The sequence below is a fragment of the Ambystoma mexicanum genome, chromosome 9, assembly GCF_040938575.1.
Source record: "Ambystoma mexicanum isolate Mex_15411 chromosome 9, UKY_AmexF1_1, whole genome shotgun sequence".
Classification (NCBI taxonomy): domain Eukaryota; kingdom Metazoa; phylum Chordata; class Amphibia; order Caudata; family Ambystomatidae; genus Ambystoma; species Ambystoma mexicanum.
Genome location: NC_090931.1, coordinates 185,515,245 through 185,541,985, shown reverse-complemented (window position 1 = coordinate 185,541,985; position 26,741 = coordinate 185,515,245). Strand labels below are relative to the sequence as shown.

Genomic DNA, 26,741 nt, shown 5'->3' with positions numbered 1-26,741 from the left:
TAACACAGAATTTCGATTTTTGGAGACTCTAGTGTAACGTTTGAGTCCCTCAACTTTTAGCTTTTTCCCTTTCTTTATTTGGATCATTGCCTTCTTTTTGGTGAAGAAAGGGATTTCTCCAGACGTCCCCCTGCTATGTATGACCCTTTTTACTTTACTTAAGGTAGGTATTGGGTTGCCCCTAAGGCGTCCAGTCCCAGAGATCCCCCTCTCACCACCCATGTTTGCCCAGGTTTTAAGAAGTAGATATGTGGCCCGTGTACTTTAATTTTGGGTTCAACAGGAGTGCCAGCGATTTTACTGCATTGGTAGCCCAATGTATTTTTTTAGTAGCCATTGGGAAAACAATTTTTTTTCTTCTTCTTTTTTCTTCTTTTTTTTATCCTGCTTTTGCAATTTGTTTCGGGGCTTCCTTAATTCAGGGCAACCACAAGGTGGACTTAAAACAGCTTTTCTAACATTGTGGGCACTTGGCGACTTGGCGAGCTCAGTGGCAGTATCCATATTGGTCCTAACTAATTTAGGTCCGTTGTAGGTTCATTGGCTCACCATCTCACTTCCTGTGGAGGTATATATGGCTACATGGCAATCCTGCTGATAAACCAGAATGGTTGGTGATATGACGCTTTGCCCTCAGCAACCTTTAACCGGACCCTTTGTGAAGTGTTTTTTAGGCTCTACCTGGTTTCTGCTTCCCTCTCTTGCTGTTATGTTTTTGGAACTTGGAGGTGGCAGGTCTGCAATCTTGCTGAAGTAGCTTATTTTTGCTGTTTTCCTCCACTAGACTTGCATGGGCCCCTTTCTTTTTACTTTTATTTGCTTGCTTACCTAATTTTTGGGAGGTGTGATGAATCTGGCAATGTCATCACTCCTTTCCTGGGGAAAGTCTCTCCTCATGTGGCCAGGGAAAGGCAGAAGCTGCCTGATCCTAACCCTGGGAGTGGCTATCTGAGGCAGGACCACATGGGGCGGCTGGGGGGGGGGGTGGGGGATAACCCTTGTGGGTCTGGAGAGGCATCGTCGGACAAGAGATGGTATTCCCCCTTTCCCCTAGATCCTGATGACCTCCCCCTCAATACCAGACCTTTATACTGCAATGTTGCATTAGCCTGCCCCATGATGACTAATATCAAAGCTCCCCCTTTGTACTCAGAACATGACTCTCCCTCCCCCTGCCCTCCCAAACTCCCATATTTGTATGGCTTATTGTGGTGTAGACCCAGTTCAACCACCTTACATCAATAGTAGAACTCCAACATGTTCTGTAAAGACACTGAGACAAGGAAGAACATGGGAGCAATAATGAGCACGGAACTGGAGACGCACTCTAATTGTTTGTGGAGTCCAGGAGGTGGCACGATGTTTAAAAGGATGAAACGTCGAGATGGAAGGAGATTCACTTCACCCGACGCATGTCTGGAAGTGGAGAGAAGCCAAGCTGTCCACTGGGCAGTTGAGCACGGAGATGCCAGGCGAGAGCAGAGAACTCTCCCTAGCTTAGACTGGGAACTCAGATATTGGAAAGCTAGGAGGAGGCAGTGGAGAAGCTTCATGCTAGCAAGGGAAGCTGGAGCGTTAGGCAAACACTGTTCAGCTGCAGGGCAGAGCCGCTCGCACCGTGACGAGAAGCCAGTGAGGCAGAAACCGAGAAGAGAAGAGAAGAGAAGAGAAGAGAAGAGAGAAGAGAAGAGAAGACTGGTGAGCCCACGGTGAAGGGTTGGGACACTGGGTTGTGCTCTGGGAACATATTACTCACCGAACGTGGGGAACAAAATCCCACGGTGTGCATACTAAGTGTTCTGAATAATCCCAGTGCTTGGGGAAGTTAAAGGACAAGTACACCGAAGTAAATAACAGTGAAGGACTACAAATGAGATACTTGGGCAAGGGGCATACCCCCTTGTGTCCTTAACGGTGATGAAGATTGTGAAAGCCCGGTCAGGAGAGTAAACCAGGCAGTGTGATTGCGAGTCTGGGACCTGCACTCAAATACAGAGAACATTGTAAGGTCCTGGCAGGAGTGTAAACCAGGCAGTAGGTTGCGTGTCTGGGCCTGCAACTAAATACAGAGAACATTGAAAGGTCCTGGCAGGAGAGTATACCAGGCAGGCCTATGGAAAGTTGGGAAGGGAACCATTTCTCTTGGGTTGGAAAGGTGAATAAAGTGTGGAAAGCAGAGAGTAGAAAAGAACCCCATGAGTGTGTGGAATCCAGAGGAAGGGAGCCATACCCCCAGGATTCGTTAATAACCTATGCTTGGAAAATAAATGTGACTTTAAGCTGGGAAGAGGCTGATAAACTCAGGGAAACTGAACCCCCCCCCCCCCTCCTGAGGATTGTGGAACTTTGTGCGTTTGTACACCCTTTTTGGAACTTTGTGTTGGAACATTGGAAAATCTACAGATGGCGAGCTGAAATACTTCATCCTTTAGCGCATTTCTTTGAGTTTAGCTTCAGGAACGGATTTTGAACACAGGGCAGAGAACTCTTAATTTTTCGAATTCTGACACTGACATCCTTTAGTTTCATTGAGGCAGGGAAACACCTCATTGTGATACGGCGAGATAGGTCTTTCTCAAACCCTCCTTTTACTTCTATAAACTTTTATTGCAATCGTCACAATGCCTCTGTGCCCGAGTCTTACTCCTGATTGATTACAGATGTAAGTAAAGCCCTCCGCTTTACTTCCCTTGCTTTTTGCTCACTTTAATGGGTATAGTAATCCTAAAACACTGGGCCTCGTTACGAGGTCCCCAGTCTGTTAAAATTCATCACAATCTCTGGCAATACTGGCACTGGTATTTTTACCGGACCGGGGAAACCCGAGTTTGCCAGTGGGGACTCTGATCTACCAGCAGGCCTGACCTGCCGGTAGATCAGGCCCTTACCGGCAAAGAAATGCTGGAATACTGGTGCTGGTCATTCCAGCAATCCCATCCCATGGAGTCCTATAGGTAAATGGGAATTTACTGACGTCTCCACTGCCCCTAATATCAACTTCCGGGTACCAGTTATCCAGGGGTGAACATCGGTTTCTAAACCATCAATCGGCCCCACACCTTTAATACACCAGAAGGGATCCAAACAGATTGGAATAATAAGCAAATTATAAACCTCATTGTCTAATTTTTGGTATCGTCGACAGAGCGGCAGGCTTATCTCCGAAAGGTCGTGGATCGTTGGTTAGTTGCAACACAGCGAAAATACAATTACCCATTGATTAAAGGGACTGGCCAGTCAAGGCTGTATTCAAAATATCTACTTTATTATCCCAACAGACAGTTCTAGCACACTATGAAATACAACCCACCATGTAAAGGAATGCAGAGGACAAACTCTTTGAAAGAAGGAAAAGGGATGTACTCTGAATAATGACAGGAGGATAATCTGTATGGTTATTAGCCACAACCGTTTGTTGAAGTTTCTTGGCTTTAGCACAAACGGAGCAATGTGTCTTAAAATGTCTCTGGGGGCCTTTTCGGAAGAACCACGGGGACAGAACCACAATGTACCTTGTGCTGTACATGTTGTTGGTGCTGGATAGGGTCAAGTCAGCTTCAGGGCTCTTTGCAGGCTTCTGTGACAGAGTTCGAGACTGGAATCGCTGTGGGTATCAAGCGGCACGACGGTACGGCGAGCTAAGCTGGACAAACAGCTGCAGGCTGGCCTACACAGTGGCTCGGGGTCAGGAATTGTTGTCTCAGTGCTGATCAGTGGTTCTAAGGCACTGGTGGACACATCTCGGGTTTCTTTCAGGGACTGCGACTTGACAACGAGCAGAGTTGCAGTCGGTAGCCGTCGAGGAACTCGACTGGCTCGAAAATGTCCTTTAAGGCGGATGCCGGTAGATGCTTGTCGAGGCACTTCTCTTAGCTTCTTCAATGGGCTTGTATCGTCCTTTAAGGCGAATGGCCCAAAGCTGTGGAGTGTGTTGCAGGCAGCTGCCTTGTTCTTGGTTGTAGGTTCAGCGACCACCTAGCACGAGCTTGCTGCAGAGCCTAGCAGGGCACGCTGTGTACTGCTCGAGGGTCCTCCGAGTTCTTTATTGCCCTCTGGGAGAAGTTACAGGGAGGGATCTTGCTTTCCTCTTTGGATGTCCTGCCATTCCATCACTGGCAGAAGCTGTAAGGCAGACTGTACCTCGAGTCAGGGTCCAGGATGTGTTGTGAAGTCTTCAGATGATCTGCCAAGAGTGTCTCAGCCCTCTTTTTAAAATCAAGTGGGCCACATTGATTGGTGTAGGCTAAGCCTACCCTAATGGACCAATGCTGGGCTCCCTACCAAAAATCTCCTGTGTCAGGTCATAACCAGAGCGCTTTGCAACAGGAAAGGTAAAAGGGTGAAAACCTGTGATACGAAGTCCCATCCATCTTCTTATCGTTGATCAACGAGTCTCTCTGGGAAATGGGTCTTTCTGTGGTTCCTTATTAAAGCGGCAGTTCTCCCTTTTAAGTTGTGGCGAGACCAGTCTCTCTGGCTCCTGCAAACCATGTTCTCCTACCTTATGTATGGGGCCCCAGACATGCCAGTTAACTGTCATTGACTAGGGCGGCAGCTGGTCTCAGGTTGACAGTTGCATATGAAAGGTGTTTAGGTGTCCTGTCTCCTTTGTTAACCTCTGCAGCCAGGCCCCATGTGGGCCTGTTTGAAATGCCCTCTAATTGGTATGTTAATTGCTGCCACCAGCTGCAGAGCATATCCATGGAGCCTTTGTTAGTTAATCACACTGACCATGGCAGGGGTAAGGTTGGCCCTCCCCCTTCCTGCAGATGACATGGTGCACTCCTGGCTGTCACATTCCAACTAAATAACAGGGCGGAATGTGCCTGTGGGCTCTGTCCACCCAGAGTACACAGGTCTATGCATTTGTCGTGGTGTGAGCATAGGAAAATGTGTGTGGTGTAAGGAAGGCATGGTATCAACAGACAGACATAAGTGACCACAGTTCAAGGGTGTTTATTGAACTTCATCAAGGGTGTGAAACGCCCATCTAATCCTAAATCTACAGATGGGAGCAAGCTACGATCATCAAATAATAATAATTCAGTCCTAGTGGAGTCTTGTAAAAATAAAAGGGCCTATACTAAAACAAAAACTATTGCCAATCCCTACCGCTAAATATACATACTATGGGGTAGTGTGCATGAAAAAGAAAATTGTTCACAAAATCATATGTCAGCATTTTTAGGTCGTTGGGCTCCCTTCTGCATGTTTTCAGCATGGGACAAGGTGGTTCACTCAAGCAAAGCACACACTCTGGCTTCTTCGGCACGAGGATACAGTTCCATTACCAGCATCAAGGCCTTCTGTGGTGCAAGTCTCTTTACTTCTCAGAGTCTCATGATTCAGAGGGACTGATGTAAAAAATCAAAGCACAAAGTTCCTTTCCTCTTATAAGTGTTCGATTCGGGTGCTCACCCTGGATCCCCCTCAGCTGGTCTCATAGCCTTCCTCCTTTACAATTAGTCTCTCTCAGCCGGGCTTGGACCAATTGCAGTTTGCATTAAACTATCGAAGACTTTCGAATGTGCACAGGATTTAGGTTGACCCATTGCAGGACCACTTGGATCTCAAAATTCCCTTTTCCACAGTTGCTGATCAGTTGGGATACCTAACAGATACCTTCGAATGAGCGTGCATGTGGCGCCGGAACACTCTGTCTACGGGATCTTGGTTGGTCTCCCAAAGTTCAATCACTCCTCTGATTTTCAATTATATTTGCGTCGCTCATCACATACGTTTCACACACTGTTCTCTGTCGATTTCTTCATATACTGTTGCTGCTTGCAATCTTGATTCTAACACAGGCTGGTTTGCTATCGGACTCAACAGCTGTGCTGTCTTTACTGGCGCTGCTTTGTTGTGGGAGCCAAGGACAGTACCAGGGTGGCAACCGCTCCTTCCTGCCTTGGTTACCGACGCAGGAGAGCCCCGGGTACCTCCGACACACAATGCAGATTTGTTCAGCTTTAGTTCCCGGTCTTAGGTTTCTCACTTTCCAAGGTTCACGAAAGTAACGGTCTGAAAGGGCACTTCCCTCCTTGCAACCCTCTCTGGTCTTGGCGTCTTTCTCCTTGTATTAAACTGTCATCTTGGAAGTGCTGTTTCACATGTGTTTTGCCCTGCTCAGAGTGTGCTTTCGTGCTCCACCTTTTATCCGTGTGGGGAAGTGTGATTGAAGTCAGGTGTGTGTTATGATCAGCAATTGCCTGACGTTGCCTGACCATTGTATGGGGACATGTGAGGTATACGGCTCTGGTGTTAGTCCGTTTTCGCTCATGGTGAGTTGTCCGTGAGAAAGTGTTCGTGTTGGGAAAAGGGGCTGGGGTTGAGTTCCTATGTATCCTATTTGGTAGGATGCGGAAAAGGTGTTACAGGAAAGGGGATAACTGCGTCCCACCCTCCGGTGTCCCACTTGCTCTCCCCGAAGACCACTCATCCAGGTGATCCTCCTGCACTGGTCCACCCTCAGGAACTGGATCCAAAAGTGATGGCCGTGTCCTGGCCACCTGTATGACAGATCCTCTGGGACTAGCGGGTAAGACACCTTCAGGTTTCTTACAGTGGATTAGCCCCACATATTTTCCAGAAGTTGGTCTACTATCATTCCATTTAATTAAACATTTCAAAAAGCCCAGGCGAGCGCACGCCCACAATGTGGATGGTCAAATTCCTCCCAATACCGGTAATACCGGGATATTGGGCAGTGGAGACAAGTGCAGTTTCCCAGTATCCCGCTGGAATTACCAGCGGGATACCGGGAAGCTTGTAATGCGTTCCATTGTGTCTCTTAGTGGATTTCTTGTATTTTTAAAGCTTTACACATCATCTTAAAGTGAAGTGTGATTAGAATACTTTGTATTATTTCACATTTTTATTTTGTACCTTTGTGGTTACAATTACTGTTCAGAAGAATTTCAAAAATCCACCCTGGGGGTGGATTTCGGGAAGCCAACCTATTATGGCGAACAGGGAGACACTGGAACCCAGCCACACCCAATCAAGTTAAGGTAGCAGAGTGGCAAGGCATAGTCTCAGGACGGGTGTGAGAGTGGTCTAGAGCTACTATGAGTCCACACACAAAACCACCAATAATTCCATTTAGACAGGCAAGTACACAAATATACAATGATTTATTGGCCTTTGAAAGTACAAACTTTCTTCTTAGAATCACATGCTTTGCATAGGCCGACATCTAGTGGTACAGGGCTAAGTATTGCATAACTTGTTTTCGAAGTTCAAAACCAGATGTGGACTGGACATGTTTTTAATGCTATCCCTAGTGTGATGTGTACTGTACCCATGGTCCTTCACGCGTCGAGGTCCCTCAGATTGTTTTTTTCCACCTAGTGGTTGGGCGTGTTATACAGAGTTCGTAGCATGGCTACCTAATCTTGACTATTAATATTATTCAGTCTTCAACAGACGCTTCTTTGACAAACATCTCAACTGAAGCCATCGCCTCCAGAAAATCTCTGCAAATTCCTCGACTGCTGGCTGCGGCCTAAACCATGCTTGGCCTTACAGCAGGGAGAGAGGGGTTCAACATAATTACATTTTTCTTTAGAGAATACCTTTTCCCTCTTTCTCTTTTACACTCGTCTAGCTACCTTGATACTCATTTACCATTGTTAGGCAATATTGTATGCAGTACCCTTTGGGTGCACTACAACAACCCTGACCTCCTGGCAATAGGACTCCAACCTTTGTACTACACAGGTTGGTAGTGTGTTGAGCAGCCAGGCTTATCTCAAGAGGGGTCAATGTGAGCTGTGGGGGAATTACACAGATTCACAGTGACAAGTATTCAAATAAACTCTTACGCACAAGGTTTCTTGATTAAACAATTATTAATTTTTTTAATAGTCAGTTAGAGTAAGCCTTCTTCAGAAGGTGGCAATATAAAGCAGCACACAAATATAATTCAAAATACACACTTAGTTTTCTAAATCAGCAAATACCCTTTTGGGATGGCCCACAGACACTATCTACACCCTCAGTGACTTCAATAGTTGGGGCCATTAATATATCACTGTTGCATTTAGTGTCAAAAGAAGAGAGGTTTCAGAATAGACAAGAATTCACACAATGATTCTTAAGCAGTTAAGTACTTTCAAAATAACCCCCCAATGCAAAGTCAGTTAACCCCTTCCTGGAAGGAAGACACAACACCTAAGCAAAAGAGAGAAGAGTAATTCAGGGAGCCAGCCTAGCCAATGTTATGTTGGCAAAAGTCAAGGTGAACTGAAGCACTTTTTGCAGATAAGTAGAATGTCTTGCACAATGTTTTAGAAGTCTTTGTAGAAGAGAAGAAATCCAAGCAGGGCCACAAACTGATTAGGCTTGTGAGGTAAAGAAGCTGTTAGCAACTCTACAGATGCAACCAAGACAAGTCTCCAACGAGGACATGTGAGGTTACACAACAAGAGGTAAGTTCTTTTAGACTGTACAGTACCTTTAGGTTGAAGAAAAGTGCAGCAGATGGCTTCTGTTCCTGTGCAGCTCTGCAGATCCTGGGCTTCCTTTGTGGGGACAAGAGGGAGGACTTCTGGGGACTCCTTTACTGCAATGCAACAGTCACCGACCGCAACCTTCAAACAAGTGGCACTTCGGTGTTTCAGCTCCTCACGTCTACCGCAAATAGCAACACTGCGGTTCCTGGCTGTCGAGATGGGCTTTCCTTGCATCTGCGGTTCAGCACTCTGTTGAGGTGGCTCAGGCTCGGTCAGTCCTGCTTCCTGGGAGTCCGCAGGATATTCCTGGAGCTCTTGGCCAGCTTAAAAGCAACAGACACAATCTGTTGTTCCTCTCCATGGCTATTCTGTTCCAGCAGCAACTGCAGTGGAATTTCAACCAGCTCTGAGAGCATGTCCAGGTGGCTTACTTAGGAGTTGATTGGTCCCACCAACTCAAGGGGAGAAGTCTTCCTTGCAGGGCTTCCCTAGTCTAAACGAAATTGAAAAAAAACAACGCTCCAGGAGTTGCAGCAGGCGTCGTCTTCAAGTTCTTCTTCGGATTCCTTCGTCCAGTGGTCGACTCTGCCTTCCAAGCCAAAAAGCCTTGCCTTTTATGCAGGTTTCTCCCATTCATTCCAGCCCAGCTGTCAGTCACACAACAGGATGGCTGTCCTTGCCGGACAGCCAGCCGGCCCATTCCTGTCTCCTAGGAGACTAAGCACAGGGAGTTTCAGGCACCTCCCTCGTTTCCTGCCTCCGCCAGACACCCTGGAGCCAGAAGCTGGCTTCACTCGTGAATCCCACCAAAGACAAAACGAACAAAGGGACCAAACCTGGTTTGGCGAGCAGAGTAAATCTCAAGAAGGACCTTTCCACAAAGAAATGGCGAAAAAAGACCAGGCCATTTTGAAAATAAATGCACCCTTTGGTGCTTTACTGCAGCTGCGAATGCAGCCTGCGGCAAATGCACACCACAGTAGTTTAAAGTAAACCACTGCCACCAAGCCATCCATCAAGGAGGGGGTAACATAAAAATTTTCCATGAGAAACTAGACAAAGGGGATACTAAGTAACCCCTGCAGCACCCTATTGTAAGATAATGTGTGCTGGGTCTAGTAAGTTACAATGTAAGTAAAGTCAATTTCACTTCACTGCTCTTGGAAACAGTAGTTTATCCAAGAGCAGGTATTTAAACCTTTGGGAAATCTGAAAGACTTCCCTGTGCCACTGCACTGAAGGTGTTGTGTGGTACAATGTAAAAGATGCCTATGGAGTTTGTCAGACTCCACAACTAAAAAAAACAGTGCTCAAGTCATAGCAAAAATACATGAGTGTGGAAAAAGGGTCTCGCTCTCTCCAGGTAAAACATTTAAGTCCTCAAAATCCAGCAAAGATTCTGGGGGAGGTAGAGGGGAATTAGCGCATTTCTGAGAATTCTCCCTAACACCCACATTTCTACCAAAGGTGGTTTCCACTTTTTACATAAATTAGGAACGAGCATTGCTCGTCTTTTTCACAGACCCAAAATGGAGGCGGAAAGGACACTACACATGTTGGATGTGGCCAGGGCATTAAAATTCTGTCCCGAGTGTACTAAATTACTGAGGGAGGCTACATGGCTCTTTATAACTTCTGGTGATCTAACAGTTGGCAAAGCAGCAGCGAAAGCAACAAGTGTGTGCTGGTTGCTCACGGCTATCATAGGGCCTCACAAAACAAGGAAGGGGTCGACCTGAAGGGCTGCATGCCCACCTACTAAGGGCGAAATCTGCATTAATAGCCATTAATAGCTTTTCAAAGGCATGTTCCTCGGGTTGACATATGTAAGGCGGCTACATGGGCAACGTGGCCCTGCTTCTTTGTCCATTGAAGATCACCTGCTGCCGTATGACCAGGCCGACTCCTGTTGCAACCAGTAGTCTTCTTTCCCTGGAGGTGTCGTAAAGTCACCTGATCTGCAAAAGTCTTAATTTTTTCACAAATGTGTTCAGCTGGCAGGTGCCTGAAGCCGGGATTCAAGCACTGTGTCAAACCAAAACTAAATCCTGCATAAGAAAGTGACCTCTGCACCCAAGACCCCTGGACCTCCATAGACCAGACCAAGCACATAACATGTCCCCAATTTACAAGTAGTTTAACATGTTTGTTGTGCTTTTATGGGTTGTACCCAAAATAAAGCTTGATCAAATCATTAACATACCCGTTTCTCCCCCTCCACCCCCTGTCCTGTCCCCATCTCTTTCTTTCCTGACATAGATAGCCTGCAATCTGGTTAAGTGTCCCCCTCCTAGGCCTACCCTAGTGTGGTGGGATTGAGGGAGTTACTTGGCTGAACTTTCCTCAACTTATTGGAAATCTGAATCTCCACTAGCATTGTCCAATCGCATAGTAAACCTACCTGAAAAGTATATTCATTTGGAACTGATGACTTTAGGGCATAAGACCCCATTCCATTTTAGGGCTGGGCTTACTAAGTGCTAGGGAAACCATTCTAGTGTTGCTACTGTCTCTTATGCATCTGACTAATGAAGGCAAGTCCCAGAACGCTCACACTAGAGAGAATACAACCCGCTAGGGAAGAGAGGCCCAAGTCGATCTTGTAAGGATAACCACGCACGCAGATGAGAGCAACAGCAAAGAACGTTCTGCCGAAAAGTAGCACAAGCAGAATCTTTTAAAGGAAAACATTGTCATAGATGATGCAATACATGTAGTAAAAACCTGCACGGCTGGTTGGTGTGTGCCTATACATGATCCGCCCACTCCATAAGAGATGCCAGGCCATTGCTTTCAGCCCAGTCAGTAGGTCTTCCATCACATGGGTGCTGCCGTGATCATCTTCTCGTGTCGAAGGTCAAAAACGACAAATTAAATATATAGGAACAAAGGAGGCTCTGGCGAACTCCAACCTTCACACACACATTTCACTTACTCCCTTGTGTGCCGTCTGGCTCCAAGGTCTCCACCCTCGTTTTAAACCATACTCTATCCCTCCCAGCACCTCATAATACAAATCACATGATTGTCCCTCAATGATGTGCCCTGTCTGTCCTCTTTGAACATTTCAGACTTGTTACTTTGGGGTTGGTGGTCAAAGGGCACCTGGTGACATGGAATTCAGGGATGTTAAGGTTTAGTCAGTTATATGGACTATAACTCGTGGTCGCCTGGGCATGGCCCAGGTTATGCTTTGGCCAGTGTGAGATAACATGCACACCAGGCGCCGGTCGGTGGTCGCATTCCTCTTGAGTAAAAAACACATCTTTGCAGTTGGGGGTGTGGGCTGTCCTCATGGGAGCTTGGGCATGGCTGGAGATTTCAATCGTCTCGCAATTTAGGCCTAGTGCAAACAATGCTGCATTTGCCGCGCAGGCCTTCCCTTCCACCCATGCTTACTACACGAAATAGCAATGCTGCTCGCGCCCTGCGCTACACTTTATAGGTTGATTATATTTGAATATATTAAAGTGGGGTCCTTTGTATTGGGAAATGGTCTTCTCACTATCCCCACCTCCCCCCTGGTCCATCATAGTGCTTTGAATGCATCTCGCCTCACTCTAAAGCACTTAGGGGGTGGAACGAACATTCCCCCCTCATTACTTCTACAGTAACAACTCTGGGATACCTCTGTGCTCCCGCTCCCTCTCTGCTTCCTCACGTGGCTGGGTTGGCTCTATTGGCACCCAGGCCCTACACACTGACTGCAAACTCTCCCCCATACCCCTATGTGTGTACTCTTCAGGTGAGCAAGTCATATAGATCCATCCCCGCCAGGTCCACCCAAACCTCTGTGATTTTGTAGATCAGGCGGTGGAGAAATGAGTGTGGTATAGATAATCAACTTCATCTCCATACTGGATGGGGAGCATTTCATACTTGGGGCCACTTTGTGGGATATCAGTCTGTACTTCAATATCTTTTGTCTCCCGGGGTGCTTTTGAAACCCCAATTTATACCATAATTCTTGCGCTATTAGGCACATTGGCACAACATCAAAGGCACAGTTGATGGGTGCAAAAAATAACAAGGATGAACATGTTGATGGGCATCAACATCTTCATGACCGCACTGAGCCACAGCGGGGCCCAACTGAATGCCAAAGTAAACCAATCACTGTTGTCTAGTCCTCCCTCCTTCATGCAAACATCCAGGCCATGGACAGCTGCGATGATGTGGGATAATGATGCGTTCTCTGCATCGTCTGGAGGCAAGAATGTGCAGCAGGAATCGCCAAACCTTTTTCAAACCCCTCCTTCCATTGCTGTTAACATGTTCAACACATCGGTTTTGCATCGTCATAAGTCTCAATGCACACAACTGAACCTTGATCACATTGAACCAGTTTTCTGTATTGTTCGCAGGCTAGACCAGCTCCCATCTCACAATCTGCAACCATTTGGCATTTGCTGCGGCCTGCACTCCCGGCAAGAGTATAGATGCAAAAAACAGATTCTGCTGAGTTAAAGAGCCTGTATTCTTCTGGTATTTCAGCTATAGAAAGGATATGCAATGTAATCTTTTCGTCCTCTTTAATCCTTGAAACTGTCCTTTTCCTGGCAGGATGTGGAGCTCTTGTATGGGGATCAACCCCTTATTTTCATTTTTAAATGTGGGGAGACTAGTTGGCCCCTCGGCAGGCAGTGTTCCCCCTTCAGGTGTTCTTCTGGGATTACTAGTAGCGCTGAGTGCAATGTGGCTAGCAAACAGCCCCTCCATGATGGTTGGCGGTGTAAGTAAGCTTGTTGGCCACAGACCAAGTATTAATCGGTCATCCCTGCTGTTCCTTTCTTCATGTCTGTGATCAGGAGACTCTTATTGCAACGTTTGTTCAAGCCGACAAAGAATGTACCCTTACTGCGGAAACAGAGTCTATATTCTTCTTCCTCGTGCACTTGCACCGGATTTTCCATTGTTGCAATCCACGCCAGCTTTGTGATATGCTTTGTCCAGATTTGTGCACAGAAAGTGTCCACCCATGCTATCCTTTCCTTGCTATGTGTTGCCACTCCTTATGCCAACCAAGGTAGTGTAGTGTCCTGTCAGTTATTGACATGTTTACATCCTTTCACCATCAGATATGGTAGCTTCACACACTGGATGTCTTTTGGATCGCTGCTGCATTGTACAAGATCTGGACCCACCATCTGCAGTTGCACATTATGTTCCTGGAACATTCCTTTTATTCTGCATAGTGCAAGATAAAGTAGGCATTGATCCTCTTTAACAGCACTAATACCTTGGGAGCCCCTGATGCTTGCAAAATGAGTGAACACACATAGCATAACGGCTTCCATTCACAGCGTTTCTCCCCACATCACTCATGTTGGAATACCATGAGTTGGTAAATGCGGGATGACTGATATCTTCAATGATATGATGGGTTATTTATAACACGCTTAATACCCAGAGGTTTCTAAGCGCGGACCTGGGGGTCGAACTGGTGTTGCTCCGTGTCGTCTTGCTTCCAAGGCAAGCACGTTGCCGCTGAGCTATCCTCCCGAGAATCACATCCAAACCCCAGCCCTTGATACGTATTATACTTTCTTCGTACTAATCTTTTCATTATCCTATACATGCTCTTGTGCATCTATACTTTGGGTCCCTACTTAACAAATTATTTACATTAGCCACGTCCATCTTCTTTCCTGAAATGAAAACACAGATACACGAGACAATGAGAGGGAGAGATGTACAAGACTTACTTTTTATACAGAGGAAAAGAGAGATCAAGAAAAGGAACAAAAGAAGGAAAGGAAGGAGATCCTGAAAAAAGAAAGTTGTGGAGCTAGCAGCTGAGCTTCGGGCCGCCACTGCAATGTGCCACTGCACACGTATTACGCCTGGACAGGCCGGTGAAGTAGATGGCATACAGGTATTGCTACCCCTCCTTTTCCAGATAGCTTGTGTACCAATGTAATATCTGGGGATGCCCTCCGAATGTCGCAGAGGTGGACCCAATAGGTCAACCCCTTAACTTTCACTGCAATGGAAGTGGGAAACACCACCTCGTAGGGCTTGTGGAACCGAGGGTTGTTCCACCTGCGCATGAAATTACGGATGTATACAAAGTCACCAGGCAGCAGCAGTTGTGTGGTCATATGCTCAGGATCTGTCGCTGTAGTAGTCGCTATGTCCATTGTCTGTCTTCTCAACTGTGGGAGGTGCAGTCTGTCGGGAGACATATTTAATTGCCCAAGTTAGTATGGTCAAATACTCATCGACTAGCACCGATGCTGTCCTATGTGCGTCTGAAGCTCTTCTTAGAGTCGATTATAATGTTGTGAATACGCCGACCAGTGACCACTTTGTGAGGTGACAGATGGTGGTCTTTGCTAGGATGTGTGCATAAACTGAAGTGAGCCAGGGGCAAACAGTGCACCCAGTTCTTCTTCAACGTGGTACACAGTTTCGATAACACTGTTGGCCTGTGGGTGGACTAAGAAACGCACGGTGGCAATAGTAAGGCAGACACAAGTGACCACAGTTCAAGGGTGTTTACTGAACTTTAGCAATGGTAAACCTAAATCTACAGATGAGAGCAAGCTACGACCATCATAATTCTGTCCTAGTGGAGCCTTGTCTAATAAAAAGGGCCTATACTAAAAAAAAAAAATGGTCACTCATTACCACTCATTTAAAAATAATGGGGGGTAATGTTCATGAAAAAGAAAAGTGTTCCGAAATGGTATGTTAGAATGCTTGGGCTGTTGGCCTCCCTTCTCCATGTTTTAAGCAAAGGGCAAGGCGGGGCACTCGAGCAGAACACACATGCTGGCTTCTGCGGCACGAGGATACAGTTCAATTTCAGCAATTCCGGGCCTTCTGTGTCCAGGCCTCTTTGCCTCTTACAAGTCTATTGACTCAAAGGGGCCTATTGTACAAAACACATTTTCTTTTCCCTGCACCAGTATTCGCCAGTAGGCCGTTTCACCCTAGATCTCCCTCTTCCGGGCTCAGATCTCTTTCACGGCAATATCATAGACTTCTTTCTCGGGTGACTCTCGGTTCACCCTGAATCCCACTCAGCTGGGCTCAGATTATTTTCACAACAATATTATAGAATTCTTTCTCGGGTGACTCACGAATCACCCTGGATACCCCTCAGCCGGGCTCAGATCCTTTTCACAGCAATTAGTCTACCTCAGCCGGGCTCGGACCAACGTTGATGCACTTCACACGTTCGAAGACTTTCGTATGCAGGATTTATCTCGACCCGTTATATGACCACTTTGATTTTTCCTTTCTTAACATATGGCATCAGTTGAATACCTAACAGACTTTCGAATGAGCACCCATATGGCGCCAGACCAGTCTGTATATGGGATCTTTGCTTGACCTTCCAAAAGTTCAATCACCCTTGATAGCTTTCAGTTATTCGCGTTGCTCATGTCAAACGCCTCTCACAGTTCTCTTTATACAAAGTTGCTGCTTACAACCTTGGTTCGAAACACAAGTTGGTTTGGTATCAGGCTCTCCGACTCACTGGCTGGGCAGGAATCGCTGCTCCCCGCCTGGGTTATCAACGCTGGCGAGCCCTGGATACCTCTGACACACTGTACAGGTTTGATCAGCCTTCATTCCTGGTCTAAGGTTTCTTACTTTCCAAGGTTCACAAAAGTAACAGTCTTTAGAATTCAAGGGAACTTCCCTTGTTGCTACCCTCTCTCACCGTCTTTCTCCTTGTCTTTAAACTGCCATCTTGGAACTGCTGGCTCCTCATGTGTTTTGCCTCGCTCACAGTGTGCTTGCGTGCTCCACCTTGTATCTGTGTGGGGAAGTGTAATGGCAGTCAGCTGTGTGTAATGATCCATATTTGACTGATCATGCCTGACAACATTGTTGCGACAATTCAGGTATCAGGCTCTGGTGTTAGCCTGTTGTCACTAGTCCGCGAGAATGTGTTCTTGTCAGGAAAGGGCGGGGGGGGTTGATTTCCTACGTATCCTACCTGCTAGGATGGGGAAATGGTGTTATAAGGAAGGGGATACCGTGTCTCACCCTTCGGTGTCCCACTTCCACTCCCCGAAGACCCCTCATCCAGGTGATCCTCCTGCACTGGTCCACCCCCAGGAACTGGATCCAAGAGCGATGGCTGTGTCCTGGCCACCTGGATGACAGATCCCCGGGGACAAGCGGGTGAGACACCTTCAAGTTTCTCACAGTGGTAAATCGAACACTTCCGGTGCTTGATACCAAGTAGCGCTGTGACATGCTGAAACAATGCATTGAAGAAATGTGTGCCATTGTCTGAACTTAAAACCATGCACACACCCCATCGAGGGAAAACCTTGCATACTAGAAATATAGCAGCCCACTTGGAATCCGGGTGTAAACACGGCCCTGCTTCCACCCACCTTGAAAAATGGCAAACCACTACTATGAGGTACCTAGAACCAGTACAACGCTCACCCATGGCAGCATAATCTGTGTAATTCATGGAACAGCCCAGTAGGGCGGGGTAAGGTGCCCTGTAACATCCATAGTGCATCCCTGTACTGAAACTTTGACATGTGGTGCAATGTACAACCATTTAGGTGATCCTCTCCTGAATATTTGGTATAAACCAATCTTCCTGTATATCTACTGCTATGTGCTGCTTCGAACTGTGGGATCATGGGTAATGTAACTGTTCAAAGACTACTGCTAGCAGCTCCTGGGGCATTACTGTCTTCCCAGAACTCTTGCCTCCATAACAGATCTCTCGGGATTGCTTGCAACCTCTCCGTAACCACTCCTCTTTCTCCCTTTAAGGGGCTCTTCCTTGTAGTTCAATAATCTGGGAGATGGGCAATGCTGTGTAAGGTGCTGGATGTTGGCTTGCCGGTGGGACAGTCACAACGTATTTAGCAGGTATTTCATTTGGCAGATACGCCGCCATTTTGGCTGCCACATCGGTGGCTGCATTCCCCATTGATATTTTGTCTGTCCCATTAGTATGGGCAGCACACTTTACGACCACCACAACAGATGGCTAGGATAATGCCTCTATCAGTACTTCTAACAGTGCCGCATGCTGCACTGGAGATCCATCTGCCTCCGAAACCCCATCTTCTTCCAGCGGGATAGACCCGCATGCACAGTTGTTTTGACATACGCTGAGTCAGAATATATTGTGACATGTCACCGTTGAGACGCTCTCAAAGCTTCAATAAGTTCCACCACCTGTGCAGAAATGCGCATGGGCAACCTTTTCATAACCACCGTCTTGTACTCCCCTTCCTCAAGTCGTACCACCGCTACCCCTGTATGTCTTTGCACACCCTCCTGTCAATTGTGAAAGACCGTTCAACGAAAAGTATCTCACCCTCTGACAATGCGCAGTCCCTTGTTTTGGGAATATCGTTATCCTCCCCCTCGTATGTGGCACAGTCGTGCACCCTTAAGTCTTGTGTAGTAGGCTCGTCTGTTAAGAAGGTGGCAGGGTTCATTGTTTTACATCTAACCACATGAATATGGGGTTTAGAAATGATAATCTCATACACTGAAAATCTTTGTGTAATCAGAGTAGATTTTGACCTTTCTAGAATGGCACACATTTTTATTCCACATACAACTTAACTGAGCACCCCATTCCAATTGTAGAACCTGTCTCTATTGCGAAAGCACCAGCTGCTAAAGCTTGTTCGCACATGAACTGCCCTTGCATCACTGCATCCATAGTGCCGCTATAATAGGCCAATGGCGTATGGCTCATAGTGCTCTTCTCTCAATACTGCTGACATAAGCTGGCCACCTGAATGAAAATAAGTAAAATTCCAGACTGTTTGATCATGTCTGCCGTCCACTGTAACTTGTGGTCCTTTGTTTTTTGTGCTTCCCTGATGGCCTTCCAAAGTGGCCTTGTGTATGCCATGTAATCTAGGATCCATGCTCTACAGTAGTTGCACAGGCCCAAAAACATCTGCATTTCTTTAACTGAGGCAGGTCTGGGAGTGGCGCGTACTGACCATGCCCTATCTGGTAGTATTCTTTTACAATTCACTGATATGAACTGCCCCAGATGGAGCACCTCTTGATGATAGTATTGCAATTTAGCCTTGTCGACCTTTTACCCCTTATAGGCCAACAATTGTAGGAGTGTAATGGAATCCATTTGGCATTGCTGCTCACTCACTACACACTAGCAGATCGTACATATACTGGATAATCGTGCTAGGCACCTGAATGTTCCCTAAATCAGTGTGCAGTATCCTGTTGAATATGCTCGGGCTCTCGCAGTACCCCTGAGGTAACCTAGTATGTTTGAACCGCATCTCGCCCTGTGTAAATGCCGTGAGATACCTTGACTTTAGGGTGGAGTGGAATCGAGAAGAATGCATTTTTCAAGTCCACCACAGTGAAGTATGTAGCTTCTCTGGGGAGGCTGCATAAAATTGTCACAGGATTCGGGGCGACTGGAAATTTTTTCTGTACCACATCATTGAGGGGATGCAAGTCCTGGATCATTTTCCAGTTGCGCCCTGTTGGTTTCTTGGCAGGGTATATCACTGTGTTGCACAGAGATGCTGACGACACAATGATCTCCTGGTCCAGTAGGGCCTGTATTTTCTTTCTAATACCCTCCTCTGACTCCCTCGATAATGGATACTGGGCCTCATTACACGGAAGGCGGTAAGGGTTAACAGTCACCGGTAATGGTACCAGTGACCGTTAACCCTTACCGCCTTACTACGAGGTCCCTTTGCAGGTTGGTACTTTAACACCTGCTTTTTAGCAGGCGTTAAAAACCAACCCGCAAAGGGACCAGGGTGCTAATTACGGTACCGCAATTTGCGGTACCGTAATTAGCACCTTCCCCATTCCCATTATGCCCTATGGGGCAAAAATGGGAATGGGGAAGGGCAATGGGGGAAGGGGGAATTACCGCCTCGCCAACCTTGGAATAGGGCGGTAATTCCCCTTTCCTCCAAGGCGGTGCCAGTATTTTACCGGCATGGACCAAGGTGCTAATAGCACCTTGTTCCACCGCCTACCGTGTAATGAGGCCCACTGTCTTACTCTGGACAGCACTGCACCTGGCTTCAGTGTTATACGCACAGGGGTCATGTCTTTCAGTAATCCTACATCATGTAGAATATGTAGTCCACAACTTTGAATGCACTTGTTGTAAATCTTCGTCAAAAAATAGGGGTGAGGTTAATACTTCCATCAGGGGGCACTGCACCCTTCGGTACTGTATAATTATGTCACAGGAGATACAAATCTCTAATATTAGCTTGCCTTCTTTGTTATTTTCAAACAACTTGTTATCCGTCACTTCCTTTAGCTGTACTGATGTATACAGGGCACTCTGCGCCCCTCACACCGGTCACTGTCAACTCCTAACACAACAACCCTCTTGTCAAAGACCAGCAATACCTGCAAATCCAGCAACAATATTGTTCCAACCACCACCACCACCACCACCACCACCACCACCACCACCTCAGGTGGCACTGCTAAACGAAAGATGAAATCTGTGGGCACTCGCCAACACTGTTTAGCAATCTGAGACACTGCCTCCATGAGCACAGTGATACCATAATTGAACATGTCTGGGTCCACGGGAGTCCTGCGGACCACCACCTCCCTTCTCATTGTGTGTATTATCAACATCACTCTTATAGTTCCACATCCCAGGCGTGGAGCAAACTATACCACGATTCGTAAATCATATTGTCATGTTTAATTTGCTGAACAGGTCCTTGCCCAGTAAATTAACAGGGGAAGTTTCGGAATATAGTAAGAGTGCCCGTACTACCTTCCCTCCCACCTTTACGTCTAGCTCTTCAGTGTATGGATCCTTGGAAATAGCCCCAGAGAATCCCTGTCTGTGTCAAGATCTTTTCCTGATAAGGGAACATTTCCCTGCATGATTTATTGCACCTGAGTCCACCATAAATATGAACTGCTTCCAATCTTTGCCCCAACAGAAGGTTCCTCTTCAGGGTGGATGGTCATTGAAAAGACCAGACACGCGAGTGCTCTCTGTGGGCTGTCCTAATCAGGATATGTTTGTTTCAGGGAACGAGAAGGGGTTACCCCCATCACAGCTTCTCCTCCAAAGGGAGCGGTAGCCCCACTCGGTACCTTACTCACCGGGGCAGCACCACCCTGCTGTTGCTGTGACGGATGCTGCACCTGCATGCCAGCTGCTTGAGGCCGACTATAGGTTTGGTGTTGCCCCTGTGGATACGCTTGGTGCTGATATCCTTGACCCTGTTGCTGATACCCTAATCTTTGGGGCCCTTGGCCCTGCTGCTGTGACCTGTAATTATACCCCATTGCAGACCTGCTCCTGCATTCCCTTGCCAAATGCCCCACCTTAAACAATTCCAACAGTGAGATGGTCCAAACCCACCCCCTCTGGGTCCAAAACCTCCCCTCTTGCTCCTCAACCCCCCCACTTCCTCGCTGCGGTCCTCCTTGTTGCCACTGTGGGCCAGAATACTGTTGTCCCCACCCCACTGTCCTTGTCCTCCTTCAGCCCAGAGCGCAGCAATTGTGGCGCTCACAACTTGTTGGATACTCTGACCCCTCAACCCGTACAGGCGTCAACGCAGGCACCTGAACGACAACCGTTGCCAATTTCTTTTGTACCAATTTTGCTTCCTCCGCCTGACGCCTTTGAGCTGTATCCCTCTCCAGTTCTTTAATCCTTTTGAAAAGATGCACTATTGTACTCTGCATCTCCGGCCACCCCTTTGCCTCATTACCCACAATCTTCTCTAAAGCCTCCTGCACTTCCTTTGGCAAACTCTGATTTACAACGAAATAGAAAAACGATATTGAACGATCCCACAGTCCTCCCGTTTCAGCTCTCCACATCTCTTGCAATTTAAGAATACATTTAGCTGGATGCTCATCCCCAATTGTACACTGCATCAGGGACTGTAAATCTGGGGTATCCAGGAAAGCCCCCTATAACGCATCCCACACCTGTGCTCTAATTCAATTAAACGATGCTCCATCATGGTCATCTTCCCCAGGATTATTCCCGAATACCCAGCTTTAACCCACAAGTCCCCAGCCTGGTCCCCAATTATAGCAACCATCAAGCTCTTAATATCCCCTATTGCCAGAGGCATCCCTGCTGTTTGTTTTTCAAATTCGCATATCCACTTTAATGCCCTTGCTGTTAGCTTTGGGAGGCCCTTAATTAAAATATTCTTATCCATCTGGGTCCAGGGCACATACTATGTTCTCCCCGCCCCCTTACGTTTAAGGGGTATCTGCATCTTTACCCCATACCCTTCTTCACACTTCCCTTTTTTCCATCCGGCCGGTCCTACTCCTCAACCTGTCCCTCCCACAGGCACCTACTGCTTGGGGGGGGGGGGGGTACTCTCAGCCACCTCTTCACCCTTACTACTTCACCCTGTTCTTCAGTGAACAAGTCACTATCGTCCTCCCTCTCAACATCTCCCACCACCGTATCTGATCCGAAATATGTCCGCTTACCCCACCTCCTTCCTTTGCCGCACATACATTTTTTATTTCTCCCCAATTCATTCTAAGCAACACATCTTCTGATCTCCATTCTCCTGATCCATCTTCCCGTGCCCCTACATCCCTCACCTCTCTTGAGGATGTGTGTATCCTGTTCAATTCTGTTAACAACTCTGACAACCTGTCTTTGAACTCTCTTGACCTGACACCCCCGGATGCTGATACTTCAGGTGGGTTTGCTTATGGGGGTGGGGGAGCGGTAGCCTGTGGTGTTACTGGTGCTGAATGGGTCTCTACCACAGCAGAAGGGGTCCCTATCACGACTGGTACATAGATGGGATTTGTGTACTCTTCTGCGGGACTCGCCATCAAGGGATATAATCCCCCACGCTCCACTGGCACTCCACCCTCTCCTTCTCCCTTCCTGCACTTTCCATCTTTCTGTCTCTGTGCCCCTACTCTGTTCCCTTGGTCTTCTGTGTCTTCAAACATACGCCAGAGGTCTAAGATTTCTTCTCTTCTGTAACTGCTTCCCCTTATATTTTCCTACTAACAATGTGGACATATGTTCCAAAACGCTCTTATTGTGTGAGCCCTGCTCTGGCCATGGGCAGGGCATCCCCCAGCCTCCTGTCTCCGCGATCAACTCACTGATTGTGATATTTCTCCACCCTGTCATGAAACAGTGGCAGGGCCTTGTACATGTACTCTATTGGAGTTCCTCCCCCATGCTAATGAGGTCTATCCCTTACTGACCCTGCAAAGTGCCGCTAACACTGCCGCTTGCTTGTAACTAAAAAGAAAGAAAATCAACACCCACCCTTTCCTGTCCCACTTCCTTGCGCACCTACACCACTCCAAGAAACCATCCAATGCCACGCCACACCGCGACGCAAACAATTACCGCCCCTTCTAGGGCCTGTTCTTTATCCAATAGAACACAAATACAATACACTAAAATGGCAAGCTAAAAACCTCACCCATGTCACATCAATGACCTCACTCTCCACCTGCTCACACCTTGTACACCTCCCCATGCATCTGTCCGCTACTTGTTATCACTTACAAGACTCTACTCACCTGTGTGTGCTCACCCGAACTCCTCCATCATGGGGTTCCAACACCAGCCTGCACTCTTCAAGTTAACATATGCTCATTATGATAACAATTCTGAAAGAGTTATGCCGAAAAGTAGTACAAGTGGAATCTTTTAAAGGAAAACAAGAGATTCCAGGCCATTGGTTCCAGCCCAGTCTGTCAGTCTTCCATCACGCAGGACTTAAGACCGACACAAAGGAGGTTCTGGAGCATTCTAACATTCACACACACATTTCACTGACTTCCCTCTGCGCCATCCGGCTCCAAAGTCTCCACCCTTGTTTTGAACTATAATGTATGCCTCCCAGCATAAATCACACGATTGTCGCTCAACAATGTGCCCTGCCCGTCCTCTTTGAACATTTCAGGACTTGTTAATTTGGGGTTGGCAGTCAGAGGGCATCTGGATCCATGGAATTCAGGGATGTTAAGGTTTGGTCAGTTATGGGCTATAACCCGTGGTCGCCTGGGGATGGGCTGGGTCATGGTTTGGTCAGTATGAGAACCCTACTAAAATCTACGCTAAATATCAATGCTGCTCGTGCCCTGTGCTACACTATGTGGGTTGATTATATTAAACTGGGGTCCTTTGTATTGGGAGGTGGTCCTCTCATCGACCCCCCCCTCCCTTCTCGCCCCTGGCCCATCATAGTGCTTCAAATGCATTTCACCTCACTCTGAAGCACTTGGGGGGGTGGGGTGTGCGGTTTTTACAATAAATGGGTGACATATTTGCCTAGAGGTTTCATGGCTTAGTATTTTAAAGGCATAATCAATTATTGTAGATTTGTTTTGTACTTAACTGTCTAAATGGAACTATTGTTGTTGCCCTGTGTGGACTCATTTTATCTCTAGACCACTCTCACAGCCCTCCTGAGATTATGCCTTGCGCTCTGCTACCTACCTTGGCTGGGTTTGGCTAGTCTTCAGTGTCTTTCCTGTACATTATAGGTTGGCCTCCCAAAATTCAACCCCAACAGTTGATTTATTTTGAAAATCCATCAAAACAATTGCCACATTTCTTTCTCTGTGTGCACCAAGGGTTTTATCCCTTGGTCCACCATCTTTGACTCTGGCGGGGCAGCCATGACATCTGTGCAGCTCTGTGGGCCAGCTGCCTGCTTCACTGGATATTAGCTCCCCTAAACCTCCACCCACACACTCACTTCATGGGCCCCCTGGTTGTCAACCCTCCACGCCTTGTCTACATGAGCAGGTTAGGGAGATGACCACTCTGCTGTGGATGAGGCAGGGTTGAGCTTGTGAGCACTGCGGCTTCTTTTCTGCTATGGCATCCACAAACCTCTGGCATGAATCTACAGCGCCCATCTAATGTTCTAATCCCTGTCCAGTAGTCTCTACTTGGAATCTCACACACCAGGTTGGGGAGGAAAAGGAAGCTGTGCATGTTTCTCCATATACCACCTCCAGGGGGGGTGCATCGTGGAGCAGGTGGCTTCCCCTGAGCCTTATAGTTCTCTCCAAATGACTCCCACAGCGTGACTTTGCCACTAGGAGCAGAATGGAAATCAAACTGCGAAAAGTCGCTATGTCTCACTGTAGTGGTGTATGCTATCATGATAAATAGACTTACAAAAACTGAGTCTCAAAGACACACAAGCAATTTTTTTGCACCATTACTGATTTGAACATACATGAAGTATCCACTAGCATTTCTCGCATAGCCTCTGCTTTCAAAGGCCTGTAGTTTCATAAAATTGTCCCGATTCTTTTAAGTGTCGAGTGATGCTCTCTCAAGAATCGGGACTATTTCTTTGAAGGACTGTTTTATGAAACTACAGGCAATTGATGCCTTTGAAAGCAGAGGCAATGCGGGAAGTGCTAGTGGATACTTCATGTATTTCTCATAACTTTATGGTTTAAGGGTTAGCTGTAAACGACCTGCCATGCGGCAGGCCACACCTATAAATCATAACGTGTCTCGGCGCATTTGGACACGTTATACAATATTCTTACTGATTTGAACATAAGCTCTCCCGGAAGGGACCCTGATGGGTTTTACTCTACAGTCTTTTGCAGATCGTCAGCATCAGGACGAGGAGACGTATGCCGATGCACCAGACGAGTTTCTGGATCCCATTATGAGTGCCCTGATGGTTGACCCTGTGATGCTGCCATCGTCCCGAGTCACTGTCGACAGGGCCACTATTGCCCGCCATCTTCTAAGGTTAGTATAGTCTCTTGCTTTTCCTTTATTTCCTAACTGTCAATCACCAACTCTCCACTTCCCTTCTCCGCCAGGCAGCAGTCAGAAGGAGAAAGAATTCCCTTGTGGTTGATTCCTTGAAACTCAATGGTCCATAGAAGCAATGTTTGTCAAGTGTGCTGCTGTAACCTGTCTTGCTGCTCTTTTCTAGTGGCTGTACTGCGTTTTCTATGTTCTCTACATATATTGATTCATTTTTTTGGATACTATCCACTCTCCTGTTTCTTTAACTTTGAATTGTCCAGCCACCAGGCTGCGACCTCAGAAGTTTTTAAATCACGCTTGCAGAGCCAACACATATCGATGACAATGCAAGTGCATCTTGTGACTTCCACCATAAGTGGCAGTGTCAGAACTTGGCACTCTCTGCCCCTACCCTTACGGTTCCTTTTCTGATGCCAATTAACTGAACTACAGAACGCACTTGGAATATTGTACTCAAACAGTCACATAATTTTAATCTTATCCTACATGTTTGAATTATTGGGATTTTCTCAAAACTTTGACCAAAATTAATTTGCAAAAAAAGCCCTTGGGGTGCAAGTATATACAGTAATTGTTCAAGGACAAGGTTTATCAAGGAATCCCATGAACGTTGCATGTAGTGTCTGGGGACGCATCATGACAGCAAAAACTGCCCATGTCTGACTTTCGAAAGCCATTGTTCTAGAGAGTTCAGACTTTATTTGTCTCAGAGGGACACAAGACTGCTGCCAGAGATTTGGATTGGCTCAGCGTAGCCAGTGCTCTCCTTGGGAGGGACATCGACTAGAGTCCCACGGCTGGTTCCAAGGTCAAGAAGCATAGGGAGAGGCCCCACTCCAGGAGTGCGTCGAGATCCACCCAAAACAAACATTCCAGCAAAGGAAGAGGACAAGTCACCACACAGGGTCTCACCTGAAGGGTTTGTGGAGCTGGTATTTACAGAGCTGCAGGCACTGGTTTGCCATGCCATGCCAGTGATATTGGGGTCATGAAGTCCTTCTGACTATGTTGGCCATATTTGCAGAAAGAGGACAGCAGCTGTCTGTTGGTCCCACTGTGCTTGCGCAACAGCATGGATCTGGAAAACGGAAACCAGTGTTGCAAAGCTTTGGTGCATTAATGGTGTCGGGGCTCTCAATACCCCAGCTAAAGAGTCGGAGACCATGGTTGAGAGCTACTTGGATGGAGGGGGCTCTGTGGATTCCATGGAGTTGGGAGGACAAGAATGCTGTGACATTGGGTAGAGTGCTAGAGATGTCGAAGCTAAAGTGGCTTTTGGGTGGAGGACCACAGTGTGGCATCACCTAAAAAGGTGGATGCCTTGCCCGTAAAAGAAAACGGGGGACAAGATGTGTGACTGGAAAGATCATTTTTATAGAGCATAAGATGCATTGTGTGTAGCAGACAGAGTCTGACAGTTGTTAGGGATAGTTTTGCACAGCCCTCTGGTCAGAGATGTGCAGTCATTTAACCTAATGGTGAAAGAGTAATTCCCAGCAAAGGTGAAGCCACGCCTCTTTAAAGTGGCACCTATAGCAAGGCAGTAA

The 26,741-nt window shown here is 47.0% G+C and overlaps 1 protein-coding gene across 4 annotated transcripts in view; it reads left to right on the top strand.

Moving 5' to 3' along the window:
- The window catches only part of UBE4A (ubiquitination factor E4A), a 915,337-nt gene that overhangs the window by 815,828 nt on the left and 72,768 nt on the right, over positions 1-26,741 (top strand). For all 4 annotated transcript variants that reach the window (XM_069614443.1, XM_069614440.1, XM_069614441.1 and 1 more), the window contains one exon: positions 25,013-25,170. In XM_069614443.1, the coding sequence (XP_069470544.1) occupies positions 25,013-25,170 (158 nt within the window). The remainder of the gene's footprint in view (positions 1-25,012; positions 25,171-26,741) is intronic.